The sequence below is a fragment of the Dermacentor silvarum genome, chromosome 2, assembly GCF_013339745.2.
Source record: "Dermacentor silvarum isolate Dsil-2018 chromosome 2, BIME_Dsil_1.4, whole genome shotgun sequence".
NCBI lineage: Eukaryota > Metazoa > Arthropoda > Arachnida > Ixodida > Ixodidae > Dermacentor > Dermacentor silvarum.
The window spans coordinates 184,011,791-184,038,653 of record NC_051155.1 but is presented as its reverse complement, the minus strand read 5'-3'; the positions used below and the strand labels follow the sequence as shown (position 1 = coordinate 184,038,653).

Genomic DNA, 26,863 nt, shown 5'->3' with positions numbered 1-26,863 from the left:
CTTACTGTCGTAGTAAAGCTTAGTTGCACTATTAAACAACTTTTGAAACTTTTCAGGAATGCTCAGAAACAGCCAGCATAATATGCCATTGGTGTTGACTGTAATGTAACCCATCACGTTTGCATCTGTGATGCAGGGACAGGACAGCAACCAGCAACCAGTGCACCTTCTTGTGGTCCTCGACAGCCCCCTTCTTCTAGTCCTGCCGTGGGTAGCTCGCACAAGCACTCTGTACAGCCACCGCTGCCCAGCGAAACCCCACCTGTGCGTCGTGCGGCCCCCTCACCCTTCCCCGCTGATGTGAGCCCTCGTGGCCCACCTCCTGCCCCTCCCCCGTCAAGCCACAAACCCAGCCTGAGTGTCGTGGCCCCCACATCAGACGCCACCCCGGTGGCTGGCCGTAGCAGGACGGGCCCTCCACTCCCGAGCAAGCCCCCGGGGGTGACAAGGTCCGCCTCCCAGTCGAGCCTCGGGGGAGGCGCCAAGCAGCGGCCGCTGAGGGCACCCGCTGTCAAGCCTCCACCACCACCCAAGAGCCCTGCAGTGGTCACCACGGCAGTCAGTGCCGCTGCTTCCAAGTTTGGCACCATGGGACCGTCTCATCACAGCAATCGGTTGGCGGTACCTGCTGCCCCTCCCTTGGCCCGTAGGCAGAGCTTCGGTGCTCCGGACTCGCGGGACGGTGAGGTTCCGGGGCCCCAGCTCAAGCCAACGGGTCCTCCACCCCCTCCACGCAATGTCAGCGTGCCTAGCAATCTTCACCAGGCGCACAAGGTAGTTGCATCGTCCCCGTCTTTTGCAGTGGAGCTAGCCCACATTTCTTCTGGACTGTACCAAGTTATTTAGTCAGGAGGCTGGGGACTACAGACAACATCCGGTCTTCCGGACTCCCTAGAGGCCATGAAAACGTCGGGAAAAATGGGCAGTCTGAAAAAAATTAATGTACGCCTTTTTTACTGTACCAGATGTTGAAATCACCACGGGCCTGTCTGAAATGGCTCTGAAGGCATGGCAGTATACTTCTTAAAAAATATCGGTGCTTGTAGTGTGACAGGAGACGGCGAGTGCTCTGTGTCCGGCAACAGTGGCCCCCTTCCACCCTCAATATGCTTCGCCGCATAACACTGCCGTACTACGGCGAAGCTGAATTTTGGAAACTGGCTTTATGCATCGTTTGACCATTGCCATGCTTTCCGCACTTTGAAGCCATCGACGAGGACTGACAAAGATGGAGTGACCAACACTGCACTGAACCGCAGGAAGCTTGGTAGTGAATGTCGCAGCAGCTAGCTTTCCCTAGCATTGCCACAGTGGTGGCTATGGCTGCCACCGGATCAGCATGCGAAAGCACTGGTTTGAAGCTGCGAGATAGTCAAAATGGCGGCAGTGGTTTCCTTCTTTGATGCCATTTTTGGTCCTGCGGTCACGGCAGAAAGTCGGGAAAATAGGGACATCGAAGGTTTTCAGCATCCATAATTTCACATGTTACATACTTTGGCTATATGGGGTACATGGTAGTGCCACGACGGTGTCCGAATTATCAAGTACAGTAAAATACTACTTTAACGAACGTCATTTAAACAAACTATTCAATTGTACGAACATCTTTAAATCCCCCACCTAAGCGCCATTACACCCAATGCAAACACCATTCAGTTTAACGAAATTCAGTGTAGTGCGCATTTCAGTTCTATGAACATATTCTGCGGCATGTTCATGCGGCATATTCTGCCATGTCTCCCAGGTCATATTGATCACTTCAAGTACAACCCGCACTTTTGTAGCATATTTTTACGTTGAGAACCACTATTCATAATTGGGATATGAATAATGCACCCTATTAAATTTAGCTTTGAACTGGATAGGCCAAGGTTCCTTGGATTAGCTACCTACATAAGCTTGTAGCCAGCCAAAGCCATAACCACAGCTATAGCTTTAGCCCTACAACCACAAAGAAAAGACATTCGCATGCTGGTTAATCATGAGTGCCAAACGAAAGTGCCTGTGTCTAGACGAAAAACGAGATGCTTTGCGTATGCTGGACTCCGGGCAGTGCCAAATCGACGTTGCGAAGGCATTTGGGATCCCGGTGTCGTCATTGTCTACGATTAAGAGCCAGCACCAAGCAATTGTGACCGCACCGGAAAGTGCGCAGCTTGGCGCATTTTCCACTTGCAAATGAGCAGAGTGACAAATAAATGGGCTGAAATATCATTTGAACACCAGGTGTTTCCTTTAGCTCGTGATAACCAGCTGCAACATACTTATTTCAGTTGAGTGAACTTTCACTTTAACAACATTTTCCTGAGGTCCCTTGGAAGTTCGTTCAAGTCAAGTTTCACTTTATATTCGAAAAATTGATCGTTGACTGTACAATATAGAACACTCGTAATGTAACCGTTTATAGTGCAGAACTAGCTACAACATAGCCTTTCCTGACTCCCGTTTTCGTGACTCCAGCTGCGTGAGACGAAATACGGGTTATAATGTGGCTTCCGTGGGAAAATTCTGCCGACAAGCACGGTCGGGCGCGGTAGTGAGCACGCTTCTCAACAAGGTGCACCCTCCGATGGGAGAGGAGAGCAACGAGAGCAATGTGGAGAAGGAGCATGAGACACGGAGCGAATGAACAAAAAAAAAGCGGCGGCAGCGCGATGCGGGCGTGCGGTGGTTGCGGTGCACTTTGCACTGAACGCGGCTTCAGTTTCTGTGCACTCGTCGCGATGCGCGTCGTGAAGTGCAGATATTGCGCGTGCGGCGCTGTCAGTTTAAGCAGTGTTCCGCAAAATTAGTTTGGAGCTATTACGCTTTATGTGCACTTGTGAGCTTCTGCCATACCAGTGTGCACACAGACAACTTGGTAGGCATTCGTAGTAGTTGCTGCGACTGATTGCCCGAGGAACCAAACTCCGCTTCGTACGCGTTGCTGTCAGTTCAGCGCATGCGTGTGATCACATGCAGTCTCTATGTAATCATCTACGGGTACGAACATATCAAGGGTGAGCTTCTCGCAACGGCATGCCGCCCAGCATCCCCGCCGGCTAGGCCTAATCAGTGCGCCTCATCGGCGACCAAAGTTGTGGTTTGGTGCCGAGTCGAAGAAATGCGTTGCAATGGCTGTACGACACGTGGAAAGCGGTGAAACCACCTTGATAACGAATGTGAGGACACGGGCAACACTCGAATGGCGGTAACTTGGTCCACGGTCACCATGTTTTCGACACCATGCATACGCCAATCAGTCTGAGTGATCGAATGAAACACTGTACTGTGCCTGAAATTTTGGTTGCCGTCATTTTTAAAAAAAGTTATTATTACTTTTTCTCCTTCGTGCGAAGACCCCAGGTACTTGGACATAAACCTTTCAACGTGCGTAAATTTAAACATATGCAAAACTCCCGGTTGCACGCGCGGCTGCTTGGTCTTCATGTTTTTCGTATGTGCAGGCCTTGAAAATTGTTGTTTTGGTTATAGTGCGGATAGTAGCGACTCCGGCAACTTACATTATAAGCGGTCTACACTATATTAGAAATGAAGTGTCCATCAGGTCAGTAATGTAGTGTGTTTAATTTGGCAAGCACATTCACTTCGCCTCATCTGTAGCTCAGATTTAGCTTTGGGGCAATAAAGTCAGTCTGATTGGGTCGAGCTGGTTTGGCTGGTCAATCAATTGCTAACTTCTGAAAATGCTTTGGTTTGTATGACCAAAAGGCAGGGGTTAAGAGATGTTGTGGCATCAGGGAGTGCTGCCAGTTTCTAGTGTTAGTGAGCCAACTTACTAGCACAAATGTGCGGTAATCCTGCAGCTATCAAGCTAGGTGCCATTCGCTAGAAATGGCACATTGATGGGAAAAAAATCTGATATGTTTAAACTGAATTAGGTTGTACTGATAAGGCTTGGAAATAGTCACACATCTTGTGAAAGTGTTTACTTGTACTTACGGAAACTGTAAAAGCCAACATAGGTCAGCCATTGTATACCTGTTTGAATATAAAGACACTAAATGGCTGGCGGTTCCATAGAAATATTTGTTTTGGGATTTTCTCATAGCTGAGTCAAAAATTGGCACATGTCTATAAAGACACCAGCGTAGTGTCGGCACTCTGATGCCAATGTTTGTGAAGTGCTCAAAAGCATGTCCCATGCTACCTTTATTACGTTGTTATACCCACAATCATCATTTGTCCATATCAAGAGTCCGGACACCAAACCCACGGATCGATGCAGCGCTCCCGTAAGCTCCCACAAGTTTACGTATTCTGCCACTCATTTTTTCTTTTCCATGACCATGAATGGAATGCACCCAGAACGGGTGTCGACAATATGCTGAGCTGGCAATGGCATATGTCCTCGCCAAGGTGCAATGTGAAAAGCTTTCGTTAAATTGAAACTGCAATGCAAGGTTACTGTGCTAAACCAAGAAAAGTAATATGCATTTGAACTTCGATATAATGAACAAATGTTACAAATTATTGGATACATTGAAGTAAATCTAAAATTTGGTTGGCCATGCTTTATAATGAAGCTGAAATGCACAATCCAATACCGTATTCGTTATAGCAAAGCATATTTTTGTTTGCACATGGGTCAAATTATGTATCCTGGTGGCAAAAATATGAAACATAGTCACCAACTGATTTTTCAAGTGCCTGATTTTTGGACCAGTGTGATTACAGTAGAACCTCGTTCATATGTTTTGGAAAAAACTTACTAACCGGGAACATGCGATCGAAAGTCAGTAAATCATTTGGCACACTCGACTGTAATTGACATCTATGTAATGCGAAGCGTTGCGCTGATCTGGTGCTGGGGCCAGAGAAGCACATTGACGTTTTTGTGGTTTCGGCATGCTTACGTGCGATTACGCTCCTCGAATTCGGCTTGGGTCAGCAGCTTACCCGGGCTGAGCATTTCGACGGGAAGTTTTGACGTACCCATTCGCTGAAAATCATTCTGGCACGAGACGCTGACACGCGTTGAGCTTGTGGGGCCTGAGCAACCCAAGATCTTGTGCACCGGTCTAGTGTAGCCCGAGACGCGTCTTGACATTCTTGTGGTTTTGGCAAACTTACATTCGTGTTCCTCGAATTCGGCTTGAGTAAGCAGCTTCTTCGGGCAGGGATCATTTTGGCGGGAAGTTTTAATGTGCCCACTTGGCGAAAATCGTCGTGGCACAAGACGCCGACGCCTGTCGTGCTTGTGGGGTCTGAGCGACCAGAGACGCGCATTGTCAATTTAAGATGGCGAGGTGAAACCAAACCGAAATCGAGCTGGTGTGCAATGCTGAAACACATTGCCAAGATGCCACCGGAGCAAAATATGATGCTTCACTTTGCACCACCTGCAGCAACAGTGGCGTGTTTGGGTTATCAGCCTATTAAAAGTGTGCATTACGCTTTCACAGTGAAACAAGAGGGGATCTACTGCAGGGCGTGTTGATGTAAAGTGGCTAGTGAAAAGACCTGAACCTGTTTCAAATCTTAAGTGATATTCACTGGTCGTAGGCACGCGCTGTGAAACAGTTAAGCAAAGATGCCTATCGCAATTGCTTGGCGATGATAACTGCTAATGGCGACATGCGACAATCCGCGAGCAGATTTGCTGGTATCGGAATAGAAAACCGAGTGTGTGGTGGCATTTTCACGTGACAAGGGCAGACGAGTACCGTGGGGAAGCGGCCGTTGCGGGCACCTACGGCTTTTGGTTGCGTGTTCCTCACACCTTTTCTTGTTTACAGCGAACGAAGTTGGTGACAGCGAACGAAGTTGCCGCCATGTCAACTAGGCATCAAATATCAACTTTGGTTGCCAACAAAGCAGTGCTTGTTAAGACTGCGGGGCTAGGCAGTATGGCTGTAACAAAAGTTTGCTGACAACCGGCGTAGTGAGTGGTGACAAGCCGTCACAGGAACTTTGCTATTAATATGTTGGTACCAGTAGACCTCATAACACTGCGCGGGTAGCAGATTTCAGGTCTGCATTCAACCTCCTTCATGTGTGAAAAATCATTTAGTGACTGTGTTCACTTAAGGCAACTTGAAGTACCACATTCTGGACGTGCATCTGCATTTCAGCAAGCAGCTTGGACTGGTTGGACTACCGCCATCAAGCCAATGTGCTGATCCTGTGTGATCAGAGATTGCACGGTTGCATATTAGCAACTGTGCAGAATGTGTATGTAATTTATTGCTGTTCCCATGTCATGTATCGGCACCCAGCAAGCTGCTGAAAATTCGCAAGCCATGAAAATTGGAAGTAGACCCAACTGCTCTTCTATTTTTTTATTTCTTTTTTGCCAATATAGCGTTCATGCATATAACGAATATTGTATATAAATAAGGCATTGTCGTGTTGGGTGCGACTTCATTTTAACGAGGTGCGACTATGTGGAAGGCATTCCAGGGGAAGGAAAAGGCTTTGGTGGTCTTAAAGCTTCATTAAATGAAGATTTGTTAAATTTAGGTTTGACTTCTCCTTGTGGCAAATGCAAGTGGCATGGAAGTTCCAGCAGCAGAAGTGTCTGTTGATTCTGTGCTTTCACAGTGAAACAAGGGGGGATCTACTGCAGGGCATGTTGATGTAAAGGGGCTAGTGAAAAGACCTGAACATGTTTCAAATCTTAAGTGATATTCACTGGTCGTAGTGGTTGCTGTTGGTTGACACTCTCTGGTTCTCTTCTCAAATGACCACCAGGCCCGTGCGGTCCCTCCTGCGCCCCCTGCGCGTGGCCAGGCACCTGTCGGGCGCCCACCGCCTCCGCCAAGGGGCCGAGAGCCGCCTCCGCTGCCAACCAGTGCGCCTCCCCCTTTGCCCAGCAGTGGGCCCCCTCCCTTGCCGACCAGCGTCCCACCCCCTTTGCCTACTAGTGCACCGCCTCAGCTGCCCCAAAGGGGTGCCCCTCCCCAGCCACCCCACCAGACGGCAAAGCCCACGGCCATGGTGGCCCCCACGCGGCCATCGCCCACACCCCCGCAGAGGAGCTCCTCGGTCAGGAACCCTGCCTCGGCCTCCTCTTCAGGTGAATGCAAAAGCTGTGCCATATTGTTCTTGGAACTTGAATGCGAGCGTGACCACCTTATAAACTGCATTCCCCATTTTACAATTGCCATCGAAGTGTAGCGCAAGTCCACCACACCAGATCTTGCTCATTGAAGTCAAGGAAACAGTATGAAAAAAAAATTATGTAAATCCCACTCACTGTGGGAGCCAATGTTCTGTGAAGGATCAAAACGTACCACCCTCGCCTAGTCCGGCCTACTCCTCTCACCGTCAGGATTGAAAATGCTCGCCGGTATTTCCGTCCGTCCGTTTGGCGGTCGTCTGAACTCAGTTTAGCGTAGTCAGTGTCAAATCTGTCAACATTGGACGGATTGGCATGGCTATGATGGCATGTTATGGGCTTGAAGCCACGTGTGTTTTTGTTATGCGGCTACAGTGGTGCAGCAGTGACCGCATGTACTTTTGTTATGGTGCAGCGGGAAAGGTGAGTCGTGATTGCACGCATTTCTATTTACTCAGACCGCGCAGCCTGCGTGACCTCAACATGAGTGAGGTGCACAAGAAAACGCTAAGTGAAGAGGCAACCGTCACTTTTTTGGCTCTTGTTGAGGGATTCACAGCGCTATGGAATATAGAGCACGCCGATTATGCAAATGCGCAGCTGCTAAGCGTTGGAGTCAAGAGTAAGCACACGGATTCCGCAAACGGGCGCTCCAGCTGTGGGGATGCGACCTAACTTGGCTGCGCCAGATTCAAGTGATCACGTGACTGTTCGGCCCGCGGAGCAGGCGGGATTTTGCCCTCGCGTGTGTATCCACCTTAAAACGTCACCAGATGGACCAATCGCACCCCCAGCCAACACTCATGCATTTCTATGGGCCCAAACTTCAATTATTTTGATCCTAGAATGGGCCTTCGCCGTATAATTTGAACCTGACCAATCAGCATGCATGTGCGTGACTCCTATGCTGGCCCAGTAGTGACCCCTTCAGTGGCAGCATGTCTCGATGGAGCTTAGGGGACGGTGAATTTGTTGAACAAACATGATTAACCCATCGAAAACACCTATTTTTTTTTTTTGAAACACACCTCCAAATCGAACGTGCCCCCACTTTTTACGGGTTTACCATAAGCGCTGCCAAGACGGGGCTGCTGCTATTGGACTTAGTGCAAGGGTCATAATTACGGTAAGGCACGTACAGTGTAGACCGCTTATAACGTAAGTTGCCGGAGTCGCGAATATCCGCACTATAAGCGGTACCGCACTATAACCAAAGCAACAATTCAAGGCCCGCGCATAGGCAAAACATGTGCACCGAGCCGCCACGCGTATGCGACAGTCGAGGAATGCGGCTAGAACGTTTGCATTCAATGTACAGTTGAATCTCATTAATTCGAACCAAATCACGTGGCGGCGCCTCCGACCGGCATTGCTCCGGCACCGCCATAGAGTAAAAGCTTAGGAAAGACCCCTCAATGTCGCACGCGAGCAAAACAAAGCAAGAAACGTGGCGGAAATTTCACTTTCCCTCAAATGGCAAGGTCGCCGATTCTGCGTTGCGCCGGAACATGCGTGTACATACCGACGTCTCAGCCACGCTACCGTAGCCACGTGTAGAAAATGGCAGTGAACCCTTCTTTCTCCTTTATGCTTTCTTTTCTTTCTAGTCACGTGTTGTCCTTGCACGCTGCGGCTACGACGAAGTGGGAAGCAGTGGCGCTGTCCCAGGCTGGCCAATGAAACTGCCCACGCCGGCAAACGCCCGCTTCCCGATAACGGCAGAAAACAAAACTTCGGGGAGCTGGCGCCGGGCCGGCCGGCGGGCGCGCATGGTGACAGTCGAAAGTGAGGGAGCTACAAGGGAGGGCGAGGGGAGCCACCGAAGCGGCGGAGTTGCCGAAGCGAAATCCGCTTCCCTGTCACCCTCCTCCCTCACATTCCACGGTCTCCGCGTGCGCCCTTCGCCGTGCTGTGCCGGCGCCGCCCGCTCCCTGAAGTTTCGTTTACTGCCGTTATCGTGAAGCGTGCGTTGGCCGGCGTTGGCAGTTTCGTGGCCCTTGCTCGCTATGCGCGCCGTGATAATTCACGACTTGCACTCAAGATTCTGGTTTCAGCCTCACTGGCTGTTCGTTCGCACCATGTGCCCTTCTCCTCCACTTCGTCTCTCTTTCTTCCTCGAGCTCTCCTTGGGGCGCCTGTTTGAGGGGAGCGTTCGCCGTCTCCGTTGACTTCCGTACTCCCAGGCAGCCGCACTGTAACCGGTATTTCGTTTCCCGCAACTGCACTATAAGCGATACGTGTATTCATGGAATGCTATGGGAAAATTAACGGGAGTCTGAAAAAGACCGCGCTATATCCGGTCCTGCACTATAAGCGGTTACGTTATAAGTGGTCTATACTGTGTGTGGTGACTAGCCAAGTTTGAATTATCCGGCAAGGGCTAATTTCATAATCGAAATAACAAATGTTTGGGTCGAAACGGAATGAATTAAGTGTAGGTCGAATTAATGGAAGTATACTGTCGTTGTAAATTTTTTTATTTTTTTTTCCTTCTTTGTTGCAAGCTTCATGAGCAACCGGGCAGTCATCAATATTTGAGTGACTAGCGCTCATTTTTCTGTTTGCATTAACTGGTCAAGAAACTGCATTGCATGTTCTAAAGGATCTGTACCAAACACACCAGTTGTATATTTGTAAAGCATGCCTTTTCTTTTCTTTTCAGCATTTGAAAGCCGTTTCAGGTTTAATTCCATTGACCAGATTCCTGCACCTCACTATGTTGCAACAAAAGATAAAAGGTACCCTAGTAAAGGTAAGCAGATGCTCTGTTTTTAATTATTATTAAGGTGAAAGCCTCAGGTCTATGTTGGCGGTGCCCTTGGTGGTGACCTTGCAGTGACTTATTTATTTATTTATTTATTTATTTATTTATTTACATATACTGCAGCCCAATATAGGGGCTATAGCAGGCGTGGGAACATTATACATTACTACAGAATAAAAACATACACATACACACACAAAAAAAGGAGGCGCTTTACATGTTAGCGAGGTGCTTAGTGGTGGTAGCTATAAAATCCTTTAGTGATAGTGAATGAATGTCGCCGGGGATAGAATGCCATAGCTCAATTGTACGTGGAAAAAAACTGTATTTGAATGTGTTAGTACGGGCAAAGATGGATATTATGTTCAAGGGGTGGGGAGCTACGGGTACAACTTGCGTTTGTAAATGTGATGTAGTTAAAATCAGAAAGACCACAGGTGGAGTTATTAATTGCATATAAAAGGTTTAAGGCTTCGATGCGATACCGTGAAAGTAATGGCACGATGTTCAGAGATTGTTGAGCCTGTGTCGGCGAGAAATTGCGGCTGTAATTTTGGCAAATGAAACGGATATATCTACGTTGAACATTATTGAGCGAAATTATTTCACATTGTTTATAGGGAAACCAGACAACAGATGCATATTCTAGAACAGGGCGAATTAACGCTTTATATTATAACAGTTTAGTATTGCGAGGGGTCTTAGCTAAAGTGCGGCGCAAATAACCTAATTTTTTTAGGGCTTTCCCATTTACAGTGTAGACCGCTTATAACGTAAGTCGCCAGAGTCGTGAATATCTGCACTATAAGCAGTACTGCACTAAAACCCAAACAAAGATTTTCAAGCCCTGCACGTATGCAAAACATGTAGACCAAGCAGCCGCACGTATCCGAGACTCGAAGCGTGCGACTGGGACTTTTGCATCCGTTTAAATTTGCGAATGTTGAAAGGTTAATGTCCAAGTACCCACGATCTTCGCATGAAGCAGACAAAGTAATAATTTTAAAAATGTCTCAGTTTCGCCCGAAAGGCGAAGCATCAATCACGATAGCAAATTAGTAGAGAGCTATAAGGAGTAGGGATAGTAGTTTTATCGGCTGCATAAACTTGACACATTCGCTTACTAACTGAATTAACAAGCGTGGTGTCAACGTGCACAAGCAAACATGAATAGACTCGATGACCGTAGACAACCGCTGTCAAAACGCGGGCATGGGGAAACACGAAGGTTCATGCAGTCTATCGCTTCAACGGAAACTGAGCGGCGTAAGCACAGCGCATACAAAGGTCAGAGCCGTGTGGACATAGCTTTCAAGATATGGTGCGCGCGACAACACCGACAGCCGGCACAGGCGCGAACGCATTTGTTGGCACAGTAGAAGCCGCCTCCCCCTCCCCTTCCTCCCTCCCGTGCTGCCTTCCCACTTTGCTCCTTTCGTGTGGGAGATTGCGTCGCCAGTTCCCCTTGCACCCGGTTGAAAGATATTGGGGCCACAGCGCAGCGTCGCCCCTCCCTTGCCTCCCTCCCTCCCTCCCATACCCCCACGGCCTTTCGTGTAGGCGACGATTTCATCGCCTTTAGACTCATGCTCCATGTCTCATGCTACTCATCTGCATCGCCCTCGTTGATCTCCTCTCCCATCGATGGGCGCACCTCGTTGAGAAGCGTGCTCGCTATATACCGCCCTTGTCGGCGAGATGTTCCCGCGGAAGCCGCATTATAACCGGTATTTCGTCTTACGCGGCTGCACTGTAAGCAGTATGCATATACATGGAGTGCTATGGGAAAATTAACGGGAGTCTGAAAAGACCGTACTAATATCCAGTCCTGCACTATGAGCGGTTACGTTATAAGTGGTCTATACTGTATGTATTCGATGTGTTTAGACCATGAAAGATGCTCTGTTAGAATGACTCCTAAATATTTATATTGAAAAACTCTTTTAAGTGGGATGCCCTCTAGAGAATAATCGAATGAAAGGGGGCTCTGTCTGTTGTCAAATGACATCATGACTGTTTACTGCAGTTGAAGTTCATTTGCCAAGTTTTGCACCAAGTGCGGAAAGACATAAGGGATTATGCAAGACGGTGATGGTCATCATTGGAGTTAATAGATTTGTATAATACACAGTCATCTGCATAAAATCTGATTTTAGTTGAGGTGCTACAAGGCAAATCATCAATATATATGAGAAATAATAGAGGGCCTAATTCGGATCCTTGAGGAACGCCTGATGCGATGTCAACAGGAGTTGATTCTACTGAATTAAAAGAAACAAATTGAGAGCGACAATGAAGAAAACTGGCTATGCAAGAAACAAGACGGGGATTATTGAATATGGCGTTTAGTTTTACCAGTAGCTTAAAATGAATCACAGAGTCAAAAGCTTTAGAGAAGTCAATGAAGATGGCATCCACTTGTTTACCTATGTCTAGGTTAGAAGCAACATCATGAACAAAATCGGCTAATTGCGTTACTGTGCTATACCCACGACGGAAACCATGCTGAGCAGATGTTAGAATGTCATAAGAGTCAAGGAATTCGATTATGTGTTTGGGAATAATATGTTCTAACATCTTGCCAGACTGGGCTGTGAGAGAAATCGGCCTGTAATTAGAGAGAAGTTGTTTATCACCTGATTTATACAAAGGCAGGACTTTGGCCGTTTTCAATTTAGTTGGTACTTCACTGGAGTCTAAGGATTTTTGGAAGATTACGCTAAGGTACTGAGCTGACCATAGGGAGTATCTAAAAAGGAAAGAATTTGGGATACCATCTGAACCGGTACACTTTTTAGTGTCGAGACTCAAGATCAGGTTTAAGAGACCATCAGAATTTATTACGATATCGTTTAGCTTATTAGATTGTGTGTCATAATTAAACTTTGGAACTAGTGCATGGTTATCGAGAGTGAGAACAGATTGGAAGTACGAGTTAAAAGCATTCGAAACTACGATGGGGTCGTTAGTAACATGTGTCATTTATCTTGAAAGAGGTACTGCCCGTTGCACTAGGTAAGATTGATGTCCAGAACCTGCGAGGATTTGATTTAAGTAGTATCGGAAGTTGCACTGAAAAATAGACATCTTTAGCGTTTTTAGTACTGATACGAAGTTCCTCCTTGGCTTGTTCAAAAGGAGCGTGAAGCGCAGGATTGGATTGCTTTGATTTACGTAGTCTACTGACACGGCGTGACAGGATATCCCAGTTAATCCAAGGAAGTTTATTATTTATCTTTTTTTTTTTATGGAACGTAGTTATTGATGCAAGATTTCACCAAAGACGCAAAGCAATCAGCAAGACTGTCAACATGACTTTCGGTACTGAGTGACAAAAAATAGTGATAGACGTATTGTCAGCCTTGTTAAAATCGCGAAATGTGGAATAGCTAAAGCGTTTATGTGGGATAGGGCAGTTAATGTGTACGAGAACTGCGTTATGGTCCGAGATTCCTTCCAAGATATCGTACTTAAAACCTAGATGAGCAAGACTATCACTGATAAAAACTAAGTCAAGTATGGAGATCTGCCGCATATTCTTATCAACTAATTGGATCAGGTTATGTGACAAAGAAAATGTAATTAAGTCTCTACAAATAGAGACATTAGTGGCATGTGAGCGAAGGCCAATGAATGCCGGGAATTTTAAAGTCACCAAGAACGATTAAGGTTGAACTGTCGAGGCTATGGTCATGTATGAAATGCGAAATATTATCGAACAATTCACTAGGACTATCATGGGGGGCGATAAAGACCACAAATTGTGAAATCCTGTTTATGCACTAGTAACTAGCACCAAACCGATTCCACATTAGGAGGACCTGGTAAAACCTTAAAGTTAAAATCGGAATTTAGAAGCAGAGCAACACCACCACCTTTCTCATTCTGACGGTCATACCGGACAGCAATGTAACCAGGAGGCGTGAATTCTGAATCGTGAATATCTTCATGAAGCCATGTTTCTGTGATGCAAATAACATGAGGAGAACATGAAGAAACCAGCGAAAGAAACTGTGGAAATTTGTTAGTTTAGTTATGCTTCTGGCATTAACATTCAAAAGCGCGAGATCAGTGGCAGAATGGTGGAAATGTCAACCTAATGATGAAGATGCCTTTGGAAATTTTGCACTAGAATCAAAACCAGGAGCTATTACTAAACTGTTGGAGGCAGTGTCCCAGTTATGACGCATGTTATCAATAAATAAATGATCAAACCTCATTTTAATAACTGAGCCGTTATTCCGCTGCTCAACCGAAGCGTCCCACAGCTTTTTGCGAACTGCGCGCACTCTGGCCTAAAAATCTTTGGAAAGTTTCATGCCGGTATTTTTCAGCTTATAAGCGTTTTTCAGTACTACTAGCTACTAGTCGCGGTGAAACTGCGCCGTGACGAAAAATGGCCTTCACCACAAAGAATAAAAACACGTCTAAAAATGCTCGGATTGACATCACATTTCTCGGGGAGGTTCCTGTAAACAAAGTAAATTAGTGTCCTTGAAAAGAAAATTTGCTAAATTTCGGTCTGGGTGGGAATTGAACCGCGGTGCGAGACGAGCATGCTTCCCTGAAGCCACGGCTGCTCCACGGTTGTGGTGTACTAAAAGTGTGCCTAGTGCGTGCCTGAACGCACAAAAGTTCACTTGCTCTTTGCGCACGAAAGTTGGAAGTCGCTCCCACTGCAGAATAGTCTTTAGATGTAATGATTGCAACGCTAACCTTAAAGGCCTGCATTGCCCGGCCGTGAGACCGCGATGCATCTCATGTGCATCGAAATGCTGGTTGCGTATTTTATTGTGATAGCAATTATTATGGACACTCCAAGCGCATTACTGCCGTCGCCGTCATCGTCGCCATGATGTTTTGTATTCACCCTTTTCACGGCGATCCCGTGGACGCTGCCATTTTTCGGTCACGCGTCCATTGCTTGTCTGAGCTGCCTCTGTTGCCTCCGTGTTTACAATGGATGTATATGACGCCCATTGCGGCTCAGGAAGCCTCTGTTTCAGGAGATATCGTCTGGGTGGACGACACGGAGCTTTGGCCACAGCTTCAGGGGACATGTAAAAGCGCTTTCGAAGCCGATTAAGCTTTTGTCCAAACGGCGCGATCAGTGTGTTCTAAAAGTGAGGCTAAAAATGTGTTCCAAATAATCCAAACTTTCTGCTTATTAATTGAATCACGATCAGCTCTTCTTTCTTTATTTGGCGAATACTTTGAAGTAACGGCTTGTCACGTTACTGACTCAGTCGAAGCTCGCCGGTGTGGTCAGTATCTGATTATTTTCTGCCTAATCGCTTGCAGGTGTGCTCAGTTGCAGTATATTTGTTGTTGCTGCACACAAGGCTTGGAACATACGTAGCTGTTCTGTACTTTGTAATAGCTTGTAGCAAAGATGTATTATCGCTAGTAACCCGCTTACTCCTGTGGACCGTCGTGAAATATTCAGCTTCGACCATGCGTGTGCTGTCGGTGCAGTCGCTGTCACCTATGCTTTGGCGCATTGATTCAAGTGTGTGCCCATTCACATATTCTTAATACGTTGGCGATAGAGCATAGGTAAGTTTGTGTGCAAGTTGGGGTAGATGTGTGTAGATAACGTGCGCAAAACTTACAATGTCAGGAAATGGCACTACTACCTTTGTCATTGTTTACCGAGTGGTACTCACTCTTGCCGACGTTCCGGGGTTGAAGTCTTTTCTTTGGAGGTTAGCGATCCAACGCTGGCAGATGTGTTATTTTTTTTTTATCCATGGGGAAAATCATGCATCGAGAAGGGCCGGCAACACAGGCTGTCCATATATGTAACAGTGGTTCGTGAACTTGGCCTCACATATTCATTCCATTCCTTAATATGCCAGTCACTATTTTTGCAGCCAACTACTGCACACATCTTCAATTCACTGCTCCACATTTTGCAGCATAAATGGAGCACAGTGTGTGAGCGAAAACCCAATTGCATTTCCGACAGCTGATCGCACAGAAACAGGGCAGAAGCGGTAATGGTTTCGTATTCATGTGCTTTCGCTGAGGCAACGTGCGGCAAGTCGCCGAAAGCGCCATCTCGTTTCTCGAGAACAAACTGCTCCGCGAAAAGGGTCAATAAAGTCCAAGGGCGATAACACCATCGCCGTGCGCCATATGCTGTATGTACGAGTGAAAGCGTGCGAGGGGAGCTGGCAACCGCAACTCAATCTGGCATGCGCGCGGGAGGGAAGCTGACAGGAAACACGCCGTCTTACGTTGTGTGAAAGGCTGTGGGGGGATAGGAGGGGAGGGGGGTGTTCTCCGACAGCAACTGCGCATTTCGCAACTGCGCGCATGGGGAACCGCTGATCGCGACTCAATCTCGCGTGCGCAGGGAAGGAGGCAGCGCAAGAGGGAGGGGGGGGGGAGCAGTGTTTGACTCTGGCATCAACTGCGTACTTCGCATGGCAGCGCGCAGTCTCGCACGCCTTATCTTGAAAGCAAACTGCAGGCGGCTCATACCGTTATGCGTGTGGTGTTCTCGTCGCTTAGTTTGCGTTGTGATACACAGCACGAGGGTCACTTCGCTCGCTGCTGCTGCCGCTCTTCTTGACGCCAGTGTTTTGACAGCAAATGTCTGTGGTCATAGAGTCTGATGTGTTCATGATTTTCTCTGAGTGCTGACACCATGCTTGTTAATTTAGTTAGCAAGCGAATATTTCCAAGTTTATACGGCTCATAAAACTGCTATCCTTACTTCGTATAGCCTTCTACTAATTTGTTGTCGCAGTAAATTTGCCTTTCGGGCGAAACTACAGCTCTTTTTTATTCAGGATAAGGTATAGATGGACGCAGCGCAGAAATCAAACCAGCCTGTGTGGATAGGCACTATGCCGCTATCAGGGCACTTGTACTGCGAATAGCGTGTGAACGGGCTGTTACAATACGCCCGTTCCACGCTGTGGAATGTGCCCGTTACAATACGCTGTTTGTTTTTGACCAGTGTCAGACGTCAGCCCCGAGTTGACCGGCCAGTCTATTATGTCGGGCTTCGGTTCTGGAACTGACTTTCTGTTTCTCACATGCCCGTCTCTTGCGTGCTGCTTGCCGTTTCGGGGCTTCCTAGTCCATTCGTTCTTGGCCCTTGCCCTCTGACAACTGTGACTGCCAGCACTATATAGACGTTAGATACAAGAGTGGCTTTCAGCTTGCAGAAAATCTGAGACCATTCCCACTCATGCATAACCTTGAAATCACAAATGAAACACACTCAGTGCCCGCTGTGTGCCCGCAAATCATACATTGATGAGTCTTGCGCCCCACTGCCCTCGATGGTCTTTCCGTGAAGTGCGGATGGGGTGTGCTGAGGTTTTGTTAAATCTAAACGGTACTTAAAAAGTCTGTCCAAGTGGGGATTGGTGCCAACTTTTGTTCTGGATGCTCGTGGAACCCTAAAATTCTGTTTGTGGAAATCCCTGGTCTACAAGAAGACAACCCCAGTGGCGCAGACATCTTCAGTTCGGCATGCTAAGCCCGCGGAGCCACTGAATAAAAAGATAGTGTCATTCACGCTTTCTTGTGCAACACATATCAAATCGAGGGGCCTTTCTTGTTCTTAAAGCAGATTGGCAATCTGCTCTTGCCGATTATGAATGGCTGCAGTTTGTGCTAGTCATCCATATGGGCAGTGAGAAAAACTAAAGCACCCACCATGCTCATTTTTCCTCCATGGCATGTACCGCCTTTCAGATTCAATGTCTTTTTGGGCACATCAGCCAAAACAAGGCTGTTTCGAATTTGTTACTATTAAATATTTCCAGCGGTACGAGAAGTGATTGTGTACTCCTAGGAGAAGCGCACTTGCAGGAGCACGGCACAGTGTTCGATATATCGAATGTGGTGGTGAATGGGAGTTCGATGAGCGCGTTGTACAGCGTACTTGTGTATGGGATTTTCAAGGTATGTAACAACTGTTTGATATTGGCAATAACTCAATATATCTGAGTTAAATGTAATCAGGATCGACTATATGCACTATCGACTATATAGCACTATATATGCGCGATCACGATATAGTACATGCATGATGTAGCACGATAACAAGACTACTATATGCAGGATCGACTCCATAGCATTAAGCATCTCCAATGCTTACTGCAACTTCCATGCTATCACTCTGACTGCTTCACTGCGGGTAACATAGGACTAGGGTGGGGTTTTTTTTGTCCATCTGTACTGACTTATCACTTGTCTTCGATTACAGTCGTGCAGAAGCAGAACCATCAACGCCAGGCTCCCCTGCCCCCAATGTCGCTGCACGCAAGTGGTTTTGTGGCCCACCAGACCCCTGTCTGACCGCAGGCCAGGGGCCCTGGGCACAATGCGAGTCACAACCACCCAGAGACGGCATGCAAAATGCAGCGGCCAGGGCAGTCCCTTCTTCACCTGTCGGGGGCTCGGGAAGCTCGACGTTACGTTGGTCCCGCTCTGTTGGACGCCACAAGGAGGGGGAACCACAAGGATGTCCAAGAACAAACGCACCCTGTCGCAGACAGTGCACGCTGCTGGCATTGCCACTTTTTGCTGTGACACCATCTTTTCAGTTTTTTTTTTGCAAGTGTCGCAGCATCGCTGTGTTGTGGTGCCAGGTGCTTTGGCCTTCTCATCTTTATAGGTTGTATGACTCCCCCTTTTTCTTTTCTGCTTTCTTTGATGGTTTGCTTCTGGCCTCTGAGTTGCAGTATCACAGTGAAGAAGGGAAAGGATGTTCGTTTGGGTGCGCTGTGGCTGCCATCTTCTGCTTAAAGGAAAAATATTTTGCACGTGGCGTGCTGTGTTCAAGCACGTATGACCGCATTGTTATGCTTGTGTATTTCTTTTCTTTTGAAAAGTTTGCTTCTTGGTCGGCAGCTTTGACCGAATTGAGGCACCTCTAGAAATGAGGCGTAAGCTTAAGAATATTACTGTCAGTGTGCCACTGCGAGCTGAAATATTGAGCGAGACATCTTGTATTCAGAACAGCACGCATTATCCAGCTAAACAGCAGAGAGAAAGAGCTGATCGTTTTGTGTTATTGGCCTATTGCTGAGGCCTGGCGTTTATACGCGAAATCACTTTTATTATTTTTATTATTTTGTAATGCAATAACCAAAGCAGAATATGCACTGTGCCTGACTGCTTTGTCTTTTCGTGTAGACATGCTGGACATTTTTACAACATCTTTTGCGTAATTTTTATGTTTTCCTTTTGTTTTTCCTTTCCTTTCAAAGTATACTTGCTCACGCTTTCTGCTATTGCGATTTTTAATTTTTGATATTACGGCAGATGCATGGAAACACGTGCGACCTGGAGTTGCTGTTCCAGTTGTACATACAATATTGATAGTGCTACACAAGCTGTATGGAATCAAAGCACAGGCCTACGATGTACATTTGTCAGCAAAGGTCTGTTTCTTCGCTGTACATAATTGTTATGTAAAAGAACCACTGCACTGATAAAACAGGCTTGTAACATCTACAGAGAGAGCACTATTAAGGTAGTGCTGGCGTTAGCTGTAGTTTTTTTTTTTTTTTTTTTCAATTACACACTCGCTTCGATGTTGTTTAGCTTGCGTTTTCTTCCAGATTTACCGTAGTATGTGGAGTCATCACTCACTCACCCAGCCCTCCTCCCTCAAACTTGAAGGGGCTCAGCAGGACTGCTTATTGGCTTGGCTTTTCCACCATTTTGTGATGCTTGACCAGTCATGAATAGCCTTGTTTAAACGCACTTTTTAATTTATTTATTTCTCGCCAGCCAGTCCTGTTGAATTGCTTATACCAACATATTGATGGTAGCTTTATATATTCAATGATAGTGTAGAGTGCTCTCCTGAGCAAACGTATACGGACCAGAAATTCTGTGATAAAACCGATTTTTCTTCTCTGCCTGTAAATGTAACTTGAAATTTAAAACTGCAGTCCAAACTTGCATTGTGAACTTTCCAGTGCACTCGTCAATTTCAGTTTGCGTGTCGGAATTGCGAATAAATTCAGTTTTTTTCGGCCTGTGGTTCGTACACTTTTGCTTACCGTGTTCATTGTGAAGCTGTGAGAAAGAAGTGGTTTAAGAACTAAGCCATAAGAAAGGGTAAATAGGGGTTCTCCGTGGCTCCTTTAATTTGACAAGGGGGGATAAGCAGGGAAACTACAGTAAATGTTCATAAGCCTAGTGAAATGAATCGTCCAGATCCGATGTAGTTTGTATCACTCACACAGTTTGTGAACACATGACTGCAGTGGTGCTCAAAACACATTACTAGCAGACACGTTCTTTTGTGAGAAGCATTGAGTATAAAATATTGTTCATAGAACTGCTGCTAGTATGGCATGGTCTGTACGACTTTTCGCAGGATGAGAAATATCTCGTTATTTAAGACATTGACGCCTTAATAGAAAACGCAGACGGGCTGGGTGTTGATGGGTGCAGACTCGGGCTACTGTAGTAGTAGATTTCTTTTTGCCCCTTGCCAAGCCTTTTTATTTTTACACAGATGGTAGCGAACTTTTGTGCAAGCAACAGTCCTTATCAATTGTTTTTGATTAACTGCATGCTAAAGAAGAGCTTTTCACAAATAGTTTTTTGGGGGCTCTAAGATGCAATCCCTGGAAACCTTTTCCTGTGACTTCACTTCAATGTACATTAAAAAGAATTTAAGTACACACTATGTTTTCAGCTGTATCCTATTCTGATTTTCGTCTTAGTTTAGTGTTAGTGCACACTTTGCATTTCATAGGGGGAGCTGGGACACTGCATCGCGTCACGCAGTTCATTTAGTGGCTAGTTGGTTTTTTCGTGCAATAAACCTCTACTGGTGCCTTCCTCTGGACCCTATGAAAAACTTAGCTTGTCTTCCCTGCACAGCAATGCTCCTTTTGTTGCCATGGTTACAAAGAAAGTGAAGAGGAAATTTGCTGCAGTAGTGGCTGCATCAAAGCATGAGACAGACATACGTGATTCTGCCATTGCACCAAATCTTCTATCTGTGCAGATGTTGGGCTTCACAGATAGTTCTTGTTGTTTGCTTTAATGGCCAGTAAGTCTAGTTTATCAAATCATTTTCTGGTATTTATGTAGCATGGGGGATCTCCATGGCTGCAGGAATTTAAAGATATATGCTAGATTGTGCAAAAAAGATAAGGCTAGGAGATTGCATATTCTCGCGCCTTTCCAACAACAGACCTACAGGACACTTAATGTAACAAGCCCTATTAAACTAATGCACCATCATTTTTTCGTTTACATTCGAGTGAGGGTATCCATCGTTGACTTCCACCGTAGTTGGTAACCGCAAATGCAAAAGCAGCAGTGTGAAGGATTGGAGAATTTCTTTAGTCAAAAAATGTGGACTAGAGTACACTCGTGATGAATTGTACAAGGAAGATCGGAGGATATAATGGTCCTCACAACAAATATAATGTTCCTCGCAACAGCACAAGTTCTACACATTAGTGGACCATGGCATAATTCTGAATACTGAACAGCTCCAAAATCACCCTTTTACTTCTAAATTAACGCTTGAGCTTCTCTGAAGGAGTAAGTGTTTGTTTCGTCTATAGGAGCTCTTATTGAAGACATACAGGCAAATAGTGTTTTGCAGAGAAGGTCACTACTAGTGCTTGAATATGGCATAACGGCACACCTATGTGCATCATATAGGGTATTATCAGTAACATTAATTTATTGGAGGTCTCTGGGGAACTGTTTTAAAATTAAAAAAAAAAAAACAAGAAAACGGGGGGGGGGGGGGGATTAAATTATTCGCAAGTCTTGTATTCCAGCTCTAAATAAAGAAATTTTCTGCCTAAAAGGCATAGGCAAGGCTATGTACATCTTTAGCGCTCTCTGTCTCTCTCTGTGTGCAGGCGACTGAAAGGCATTAGATGTGCTGCACCTAAGTTTTGCCTAGATGGTAGGCCGCATCACCATGCTGGAGCACTGTGCAGGGAATTCTTCAGAAAAATTTGCAAAGTGCTGGTAGGCCTAACTGTCGAGGAGTGGTTGTAGAATTGAACAGCTTTTCAGTTATGCATAGTGTGCCATTTTGCAAACTCTTTGTGAACATGTTAACCATGACTCCACTGAGTCATGTTGAAGAGGTAATAAGCAGTGGAGGTTTACGTTGTCTAGCAACATTTTTTCCCCCACTTTGCTTGAAATTGACTGTCGTTGTGCGCATTAATTTTTACTTTCACTGTGGTCACTCCGACAGGTGTGTAAAAAGCTTTTATACAGCAGTGTCTGTAAAAACAGTGAAGTACCTAGGCACATGGTAAACTAGTGAGGGAATTAAGAAGGAAATATTAGCTTGTAAAAACAATTCTTAAGTTCACAATGTACGTGTTAAGATACTTAAGGCGGCTTCGGGCAGATGTGGAGACTACCTTCAGCGCACAAAATATGCGTGCAATTTTGCAGGTTGTGTATTTCCATACTTTGCCCTTGCTTAGAATGACCTCATGCTGGATCACTCATAAATAAATATTCATTTATTGATACTGCCAGAATTCTGCTCTCACAACTGCAATAATGTAATAGCGAAAAAAAAAAATTGTGTAAGCCTGCCAAAGCAAAGAAAGTGTCAGCCAATAAATAAAAAGAAAACTAAAGGCCACACTTTTTTCCATAGTGTGTTAAATCCAGTGCAGTAGAGGCTAGCTGGCATGTAGTAGCATCTGTAAAGAAGAATGACAGAATTTCATTAAATTTTGTCGCAAGCTTCGGGAAAAAAAAAAAAAAAAAAAAGCTTTTGACAATGCTGTAGATTTTTCAGTCGTCAGCAGTCAACCAGCCAAAAGAAGAAGTTATCTAGATGCCACCTCCTTTAAAAACACCTGAATTTGTAGTTTTGTATTATACTTTATGTAAACAGCACATAGCTGGCGCAAGATCACACACTTTATGCTATTGAGTTTACTCAAGTACCTTCTCAACTTGATTCGAAAGATGAGTTGCTTTTCCTGCGAGAAACCTGGCAGTTTTCATTACTGCCAGTTCACTCCAACCAAAAAGTACCGATTTAATTATTTTCTTTTTTTGTCTTCTTCTATGCATTATGCTCCATCTCAGCTGTTTCCAGGGTACAGACTTATTTGGCTGCCATGAAAAAATAATGTTTTAATTTTGGGAAAGTGATTATGCGATGCGCTGTGATTCTGAAGACGCGGCGTGGCTTTTCTTTGATGGGGGAAAAAAAAATGTATAAGCTCATATTTTTCAATTGCGAACATTCTTTTTGTGCTCTTTACCTCAAACTGCAAATCCTAGATCAGCTTGTGTGGGTGGTAACATGCTGTGGTAACATGCCATTACCTGTGTGAGTGTTTTTGAGAGAGTTTTAACTGTAAAGCTTGTGTATATATACTATATATAATAGCACAATGGTTTGATGCAACAAGGGCTGCTGTAAAGGAAGAAAAAAAAAAGGGAGGTCCCCTTGAAACAACGTTAAGATGATGTGCCTTTTTGAGAATCGCATGGATTTTTAAAGCCAGGTTGAGATTTCTGCACTTTCAACGACATAGAGAGTATATATACTGCAATCGTGCCAGTGCATTTATTCCCGACTTCTTCCATTGCCACTGCCTGCTGTGAATGCTTATTTAGCAGAACAACCCTCTCTCTCTTTGTATCACATGACTGCTGCTGTTGCTGTAAAGAAACAAAGTGTGCGCTGTTGTGAACTATTTGTTTCTGCCAATTGTGACAAGTTGTAGAAATTTTCTTTTGGAATATTGATTGATTGACCCAATGCTTTGCTTGAAAATGTCATATAGTCTTCCATGATATTACTAATACTGTAGTGCAGTTCGTGCAAGTAAAAACAAGTACATAGGACACATGTCACCTTTTTATTGCTTTGCATATCTAGTTCATTGTCCTTCTGAAAATTAAAAAGAAAAGGAATTGTCACACTTACCTGTAGCTGGGATTCCTGTTTGCTACCAAAAAATTGTAAGAAAATCTCTGGTGCAGCAGTTTCAAAATATTGAAAGCATGCCTGTGCATTCTAAACCTCTCCGCGCCTCAACTTTGGAATTTTCGTTGTTTGCCTGTGTAAAGAACAATCTCAACATTTCAGCTGTAGATGGAGAGAATGCTCACTTTATAAAATGCATAGCAGTAAATTAACGCTTAAGTCTTCAGGTACGTCTCGGCTCAATATGTTACGTCGTGTCAGTACAGCCGCGCCCTTGGCGCAGTCTCTCCCGAGGGCAGCAGTTACGTAGACTCTACTTTCACTCTTTTCACTGCTGCAAGCACGTGCAAAAAATGGACTGCTTAGAAATTTGCACTTATAGCTGCGCAACAGAATTAATATTCTCGACAAATTATAATTGACCTATTACTGGTCACGCGAGGTGACGTAGTTTGTGCCACATTTGGTCCTTTTTTCTTTATGTAGAGTGACACTTTGAGTCTACTTTCAGGACAATCTTATGTGTGGAAATGACAATGTCAGTTTGGCATTTCACCTGTACTATGTTTGAAAAATGCAACTTGCATTGTACTCTTGTGCACTATTACATTGGGCTAAACAATGGAAGAGGCTTTCTTTGATCATAATGTTGCCTTGATTCTACATTGGTGTTACTTCATGTGCACACAGTCACTTAACCAGTGTTAGATGAGTGACGAAAAGAGGAATGAATGTTGAAACAAATTCAGCACAGTTCTCTTGACAACTAAATTTCCTCTGTTACAGCTGTTAGTGAATGTTCAGTATCGTGCGAGCTGCATGCGATCGTGACTTCGCCCACTTAGTTCTGTTAAACATTTCAGTGATGTCAACTTTCAACTGAATTCAGTGAACAGGTGTTGTCCCTGCTTTATATTATGTATGTGTTCCTTTGTGCTCATGGTGTTCGGGAGTGCACACCATCAAAATTGTTCCGTACTATTTGCCAGTGAACTGGTGGTTAGTGCTATGTGGCTGCATGCTTGTTTTTAGGCTAATGATTGCGATTGTGAGCCTGCCTCGAGTCTGAATTGAAACTTTTGGCTCCAAAATAAAAATGATTGACTTGTACAGGCTTGAGCAGCAGTGTTTATCGAACTTCTAAATATATTTCGTTGAGGGGCCATATTTCGTAACGATTCTTTCCATCCGTCATGCCAAGGGGCTGGTGGCGACAAAAACATTGCGTGATAGTGTGAATGTGCCAATAACAGTTACACCGAGTGGCTGATTTGGGTGAAAACAGCATCTGGTGTCGTGTGCAAGCCACTGACAAATGTGGGAAAAAAAAATGGATTAGCTGGAGAATCTTTACAAAATCTGGCCCCAGCATTAGATTTACAATTGTCCGAGAACTTCCATATTTATTGTGACATGTTTTAAATTATTGTTTTTATTAGAGCTGCATTAACGCTAGAATCTCGTATGGGAATCTCTTGTAGAGGTCAAGTTTTGTACAGGTAGAGCTTTCAGTATCTGTACTTCCCTAGTTTGACTGGCAGTAATTAAATGTGACTGCTGTTCCCAGCAGTGGCACTTGGAAAGGCGAGCTGAACATGCCAAAACAGATTGTTGCTGTCTCCATAAGTGCGCTAATGCTTCAAAGGGGCCCTGAACCACTTTTTATCGAAGTGGAGAAAGGCATTTGAAGTGAATATAGGTTATTTCAGAAATACTTCGCCGCAAAAAGTACTTCAATGTGTTCAGCAGAAGCGGAGTTATTGGCAATGAAACACGGCCTCCTCTGTGCTCCCGTTCCTTCTTCAATGCCTTGCACTGCGAAGGCTACAGCAGAGTGGAGCGATACCTTCGAAATGTCACCGTGGCACGCAGTTAAAATTTTATTTTGGATGTTAACGTAGACACGACTTCCTATTTTGATGCCTACACGCGCTAAACCTAAGTTAAATGCCTGTTGTCCTCAGCAAGCCGCAGTGCGCTTAGCCAGTGAACTTGTGGCGGCACCCCGTGGCGGCCGCGGTGTAGCTGATCGCAGCGACAAATAGCAGCCACATATGGGAATGTGCTTTATTACGAAATAAAGCACACGGAAAAGAGTGAGGATCATGGCTTCTGTTGAAACGAGAATGTTTGAGAGAAAAGTAACTTCGCGCTCCACTTGCGAGCTCCATGCACCGAGTATGACAGCAAAACTTGGCCGAGATGTTCACTATGTTATTTCACCAAGCCAGAGGGGTGGTTCAGGGCCCCTTTAATTTTCTGGATTCCCTCACCTTGTAATATTTAGATGCCCTCCCTTGCCCTCAACTTGCAAAAAATGCCATTCCTCGTTCACCTACAGCCCCGTGTTAAAAAACAGAGAAAAAAATCTTCCGCCTTCTACGCGTATTGACATGCTGGTGAGTATGCATACAGTAAAACATTGTGTTATTCAAGAAAAATAATATATTAACTATAGTCTGTATTACTTTGCTGGCAATACTGCGAAACATAGGCAAGTAGTTTGGTCATAAAAGTATTAGTCCACAAGTTTTGCAAAGCAGTTTTTATTTTTTATCTGCGATGCTTTCTATGGAATAATTACTTTATATATATCATAACAGCAACTTGTGGATGTACGAGTACATTGGATTGCATATTTGCGCTTGCTTGTGTATCCAATATATGGCTCACCATGTTATTGTCGTAAGTGCAAGTGGTGCACTTAGGCCGCTGGTCATAGAAACGTGCCAGTCCAGTCGTTTGGTGGTAAATAGATTCATATCTTCAATAACTTGCGCATAACAATCGCGTCATATTTTACAACGTAAAAGTGTGAGACGTAATGTTACATCAAATTATATATCTTTGGGAGAGTTTGCTGTTGGGCTAGTTGGTGCATGATTTGGAAAATTTCTGGTACTGTTTTTAAATTTCGAAATCTATCTTTCATTTTAAGGCACTATTTCTCAGTCGCAAATGCAACCAAAAAATATAGCGTTGCCTGCTATGTATGAAACTGAGTGTAGTGGTTGGCAACTTACGATATCACAAATAATTTTTGTGATGTTCCTTATGCATTGCTCTTTTTGCCTGAAGACCTTAGAGCAAATATCTGGGGGGTGCAGCCACTGCATTT

At 45.1% G+C, this 26,863-nt stretch overlaps 1 protein-coding gene across 1 annotated transcript in view; it reads left to right on the top strand.

Annotated features, from left to right (window-relative positions):
* The window catches only part of LOC119442276 (WAS/WASL-interacting protein family member 3-like), a 35,290-nt gene extending 10,435 nt beyond the window's left edge, over positions 1 to 24,855 (top strand). Inside the window, exons 4-7 of the mRNA XM_037707092.2 lie at positions 137 to 774; positions 6,694 to 7,018; positions 9,723 to 9,812; positions 18,052 to 24,855. Of these exons, the coding sequence (XP_037563020.1) occupies positions 137 to 774; positions 6,694 to 7,018; positions 9,723 to 9,812; positions 18,052 to 18,143 (1,145 nt within the window). The 3' untranslated portion in view covers positions 18,144 to 24,855. The remainder of the gene's footprint in view (positions 1 to 136; positions 775 to 6,693; positions 7,019 to 9,722; positions 9,813 to 18,051) is intronic.
* Positions 24,856 to 26,863: the final 2,008 nt, after the last annotated feature.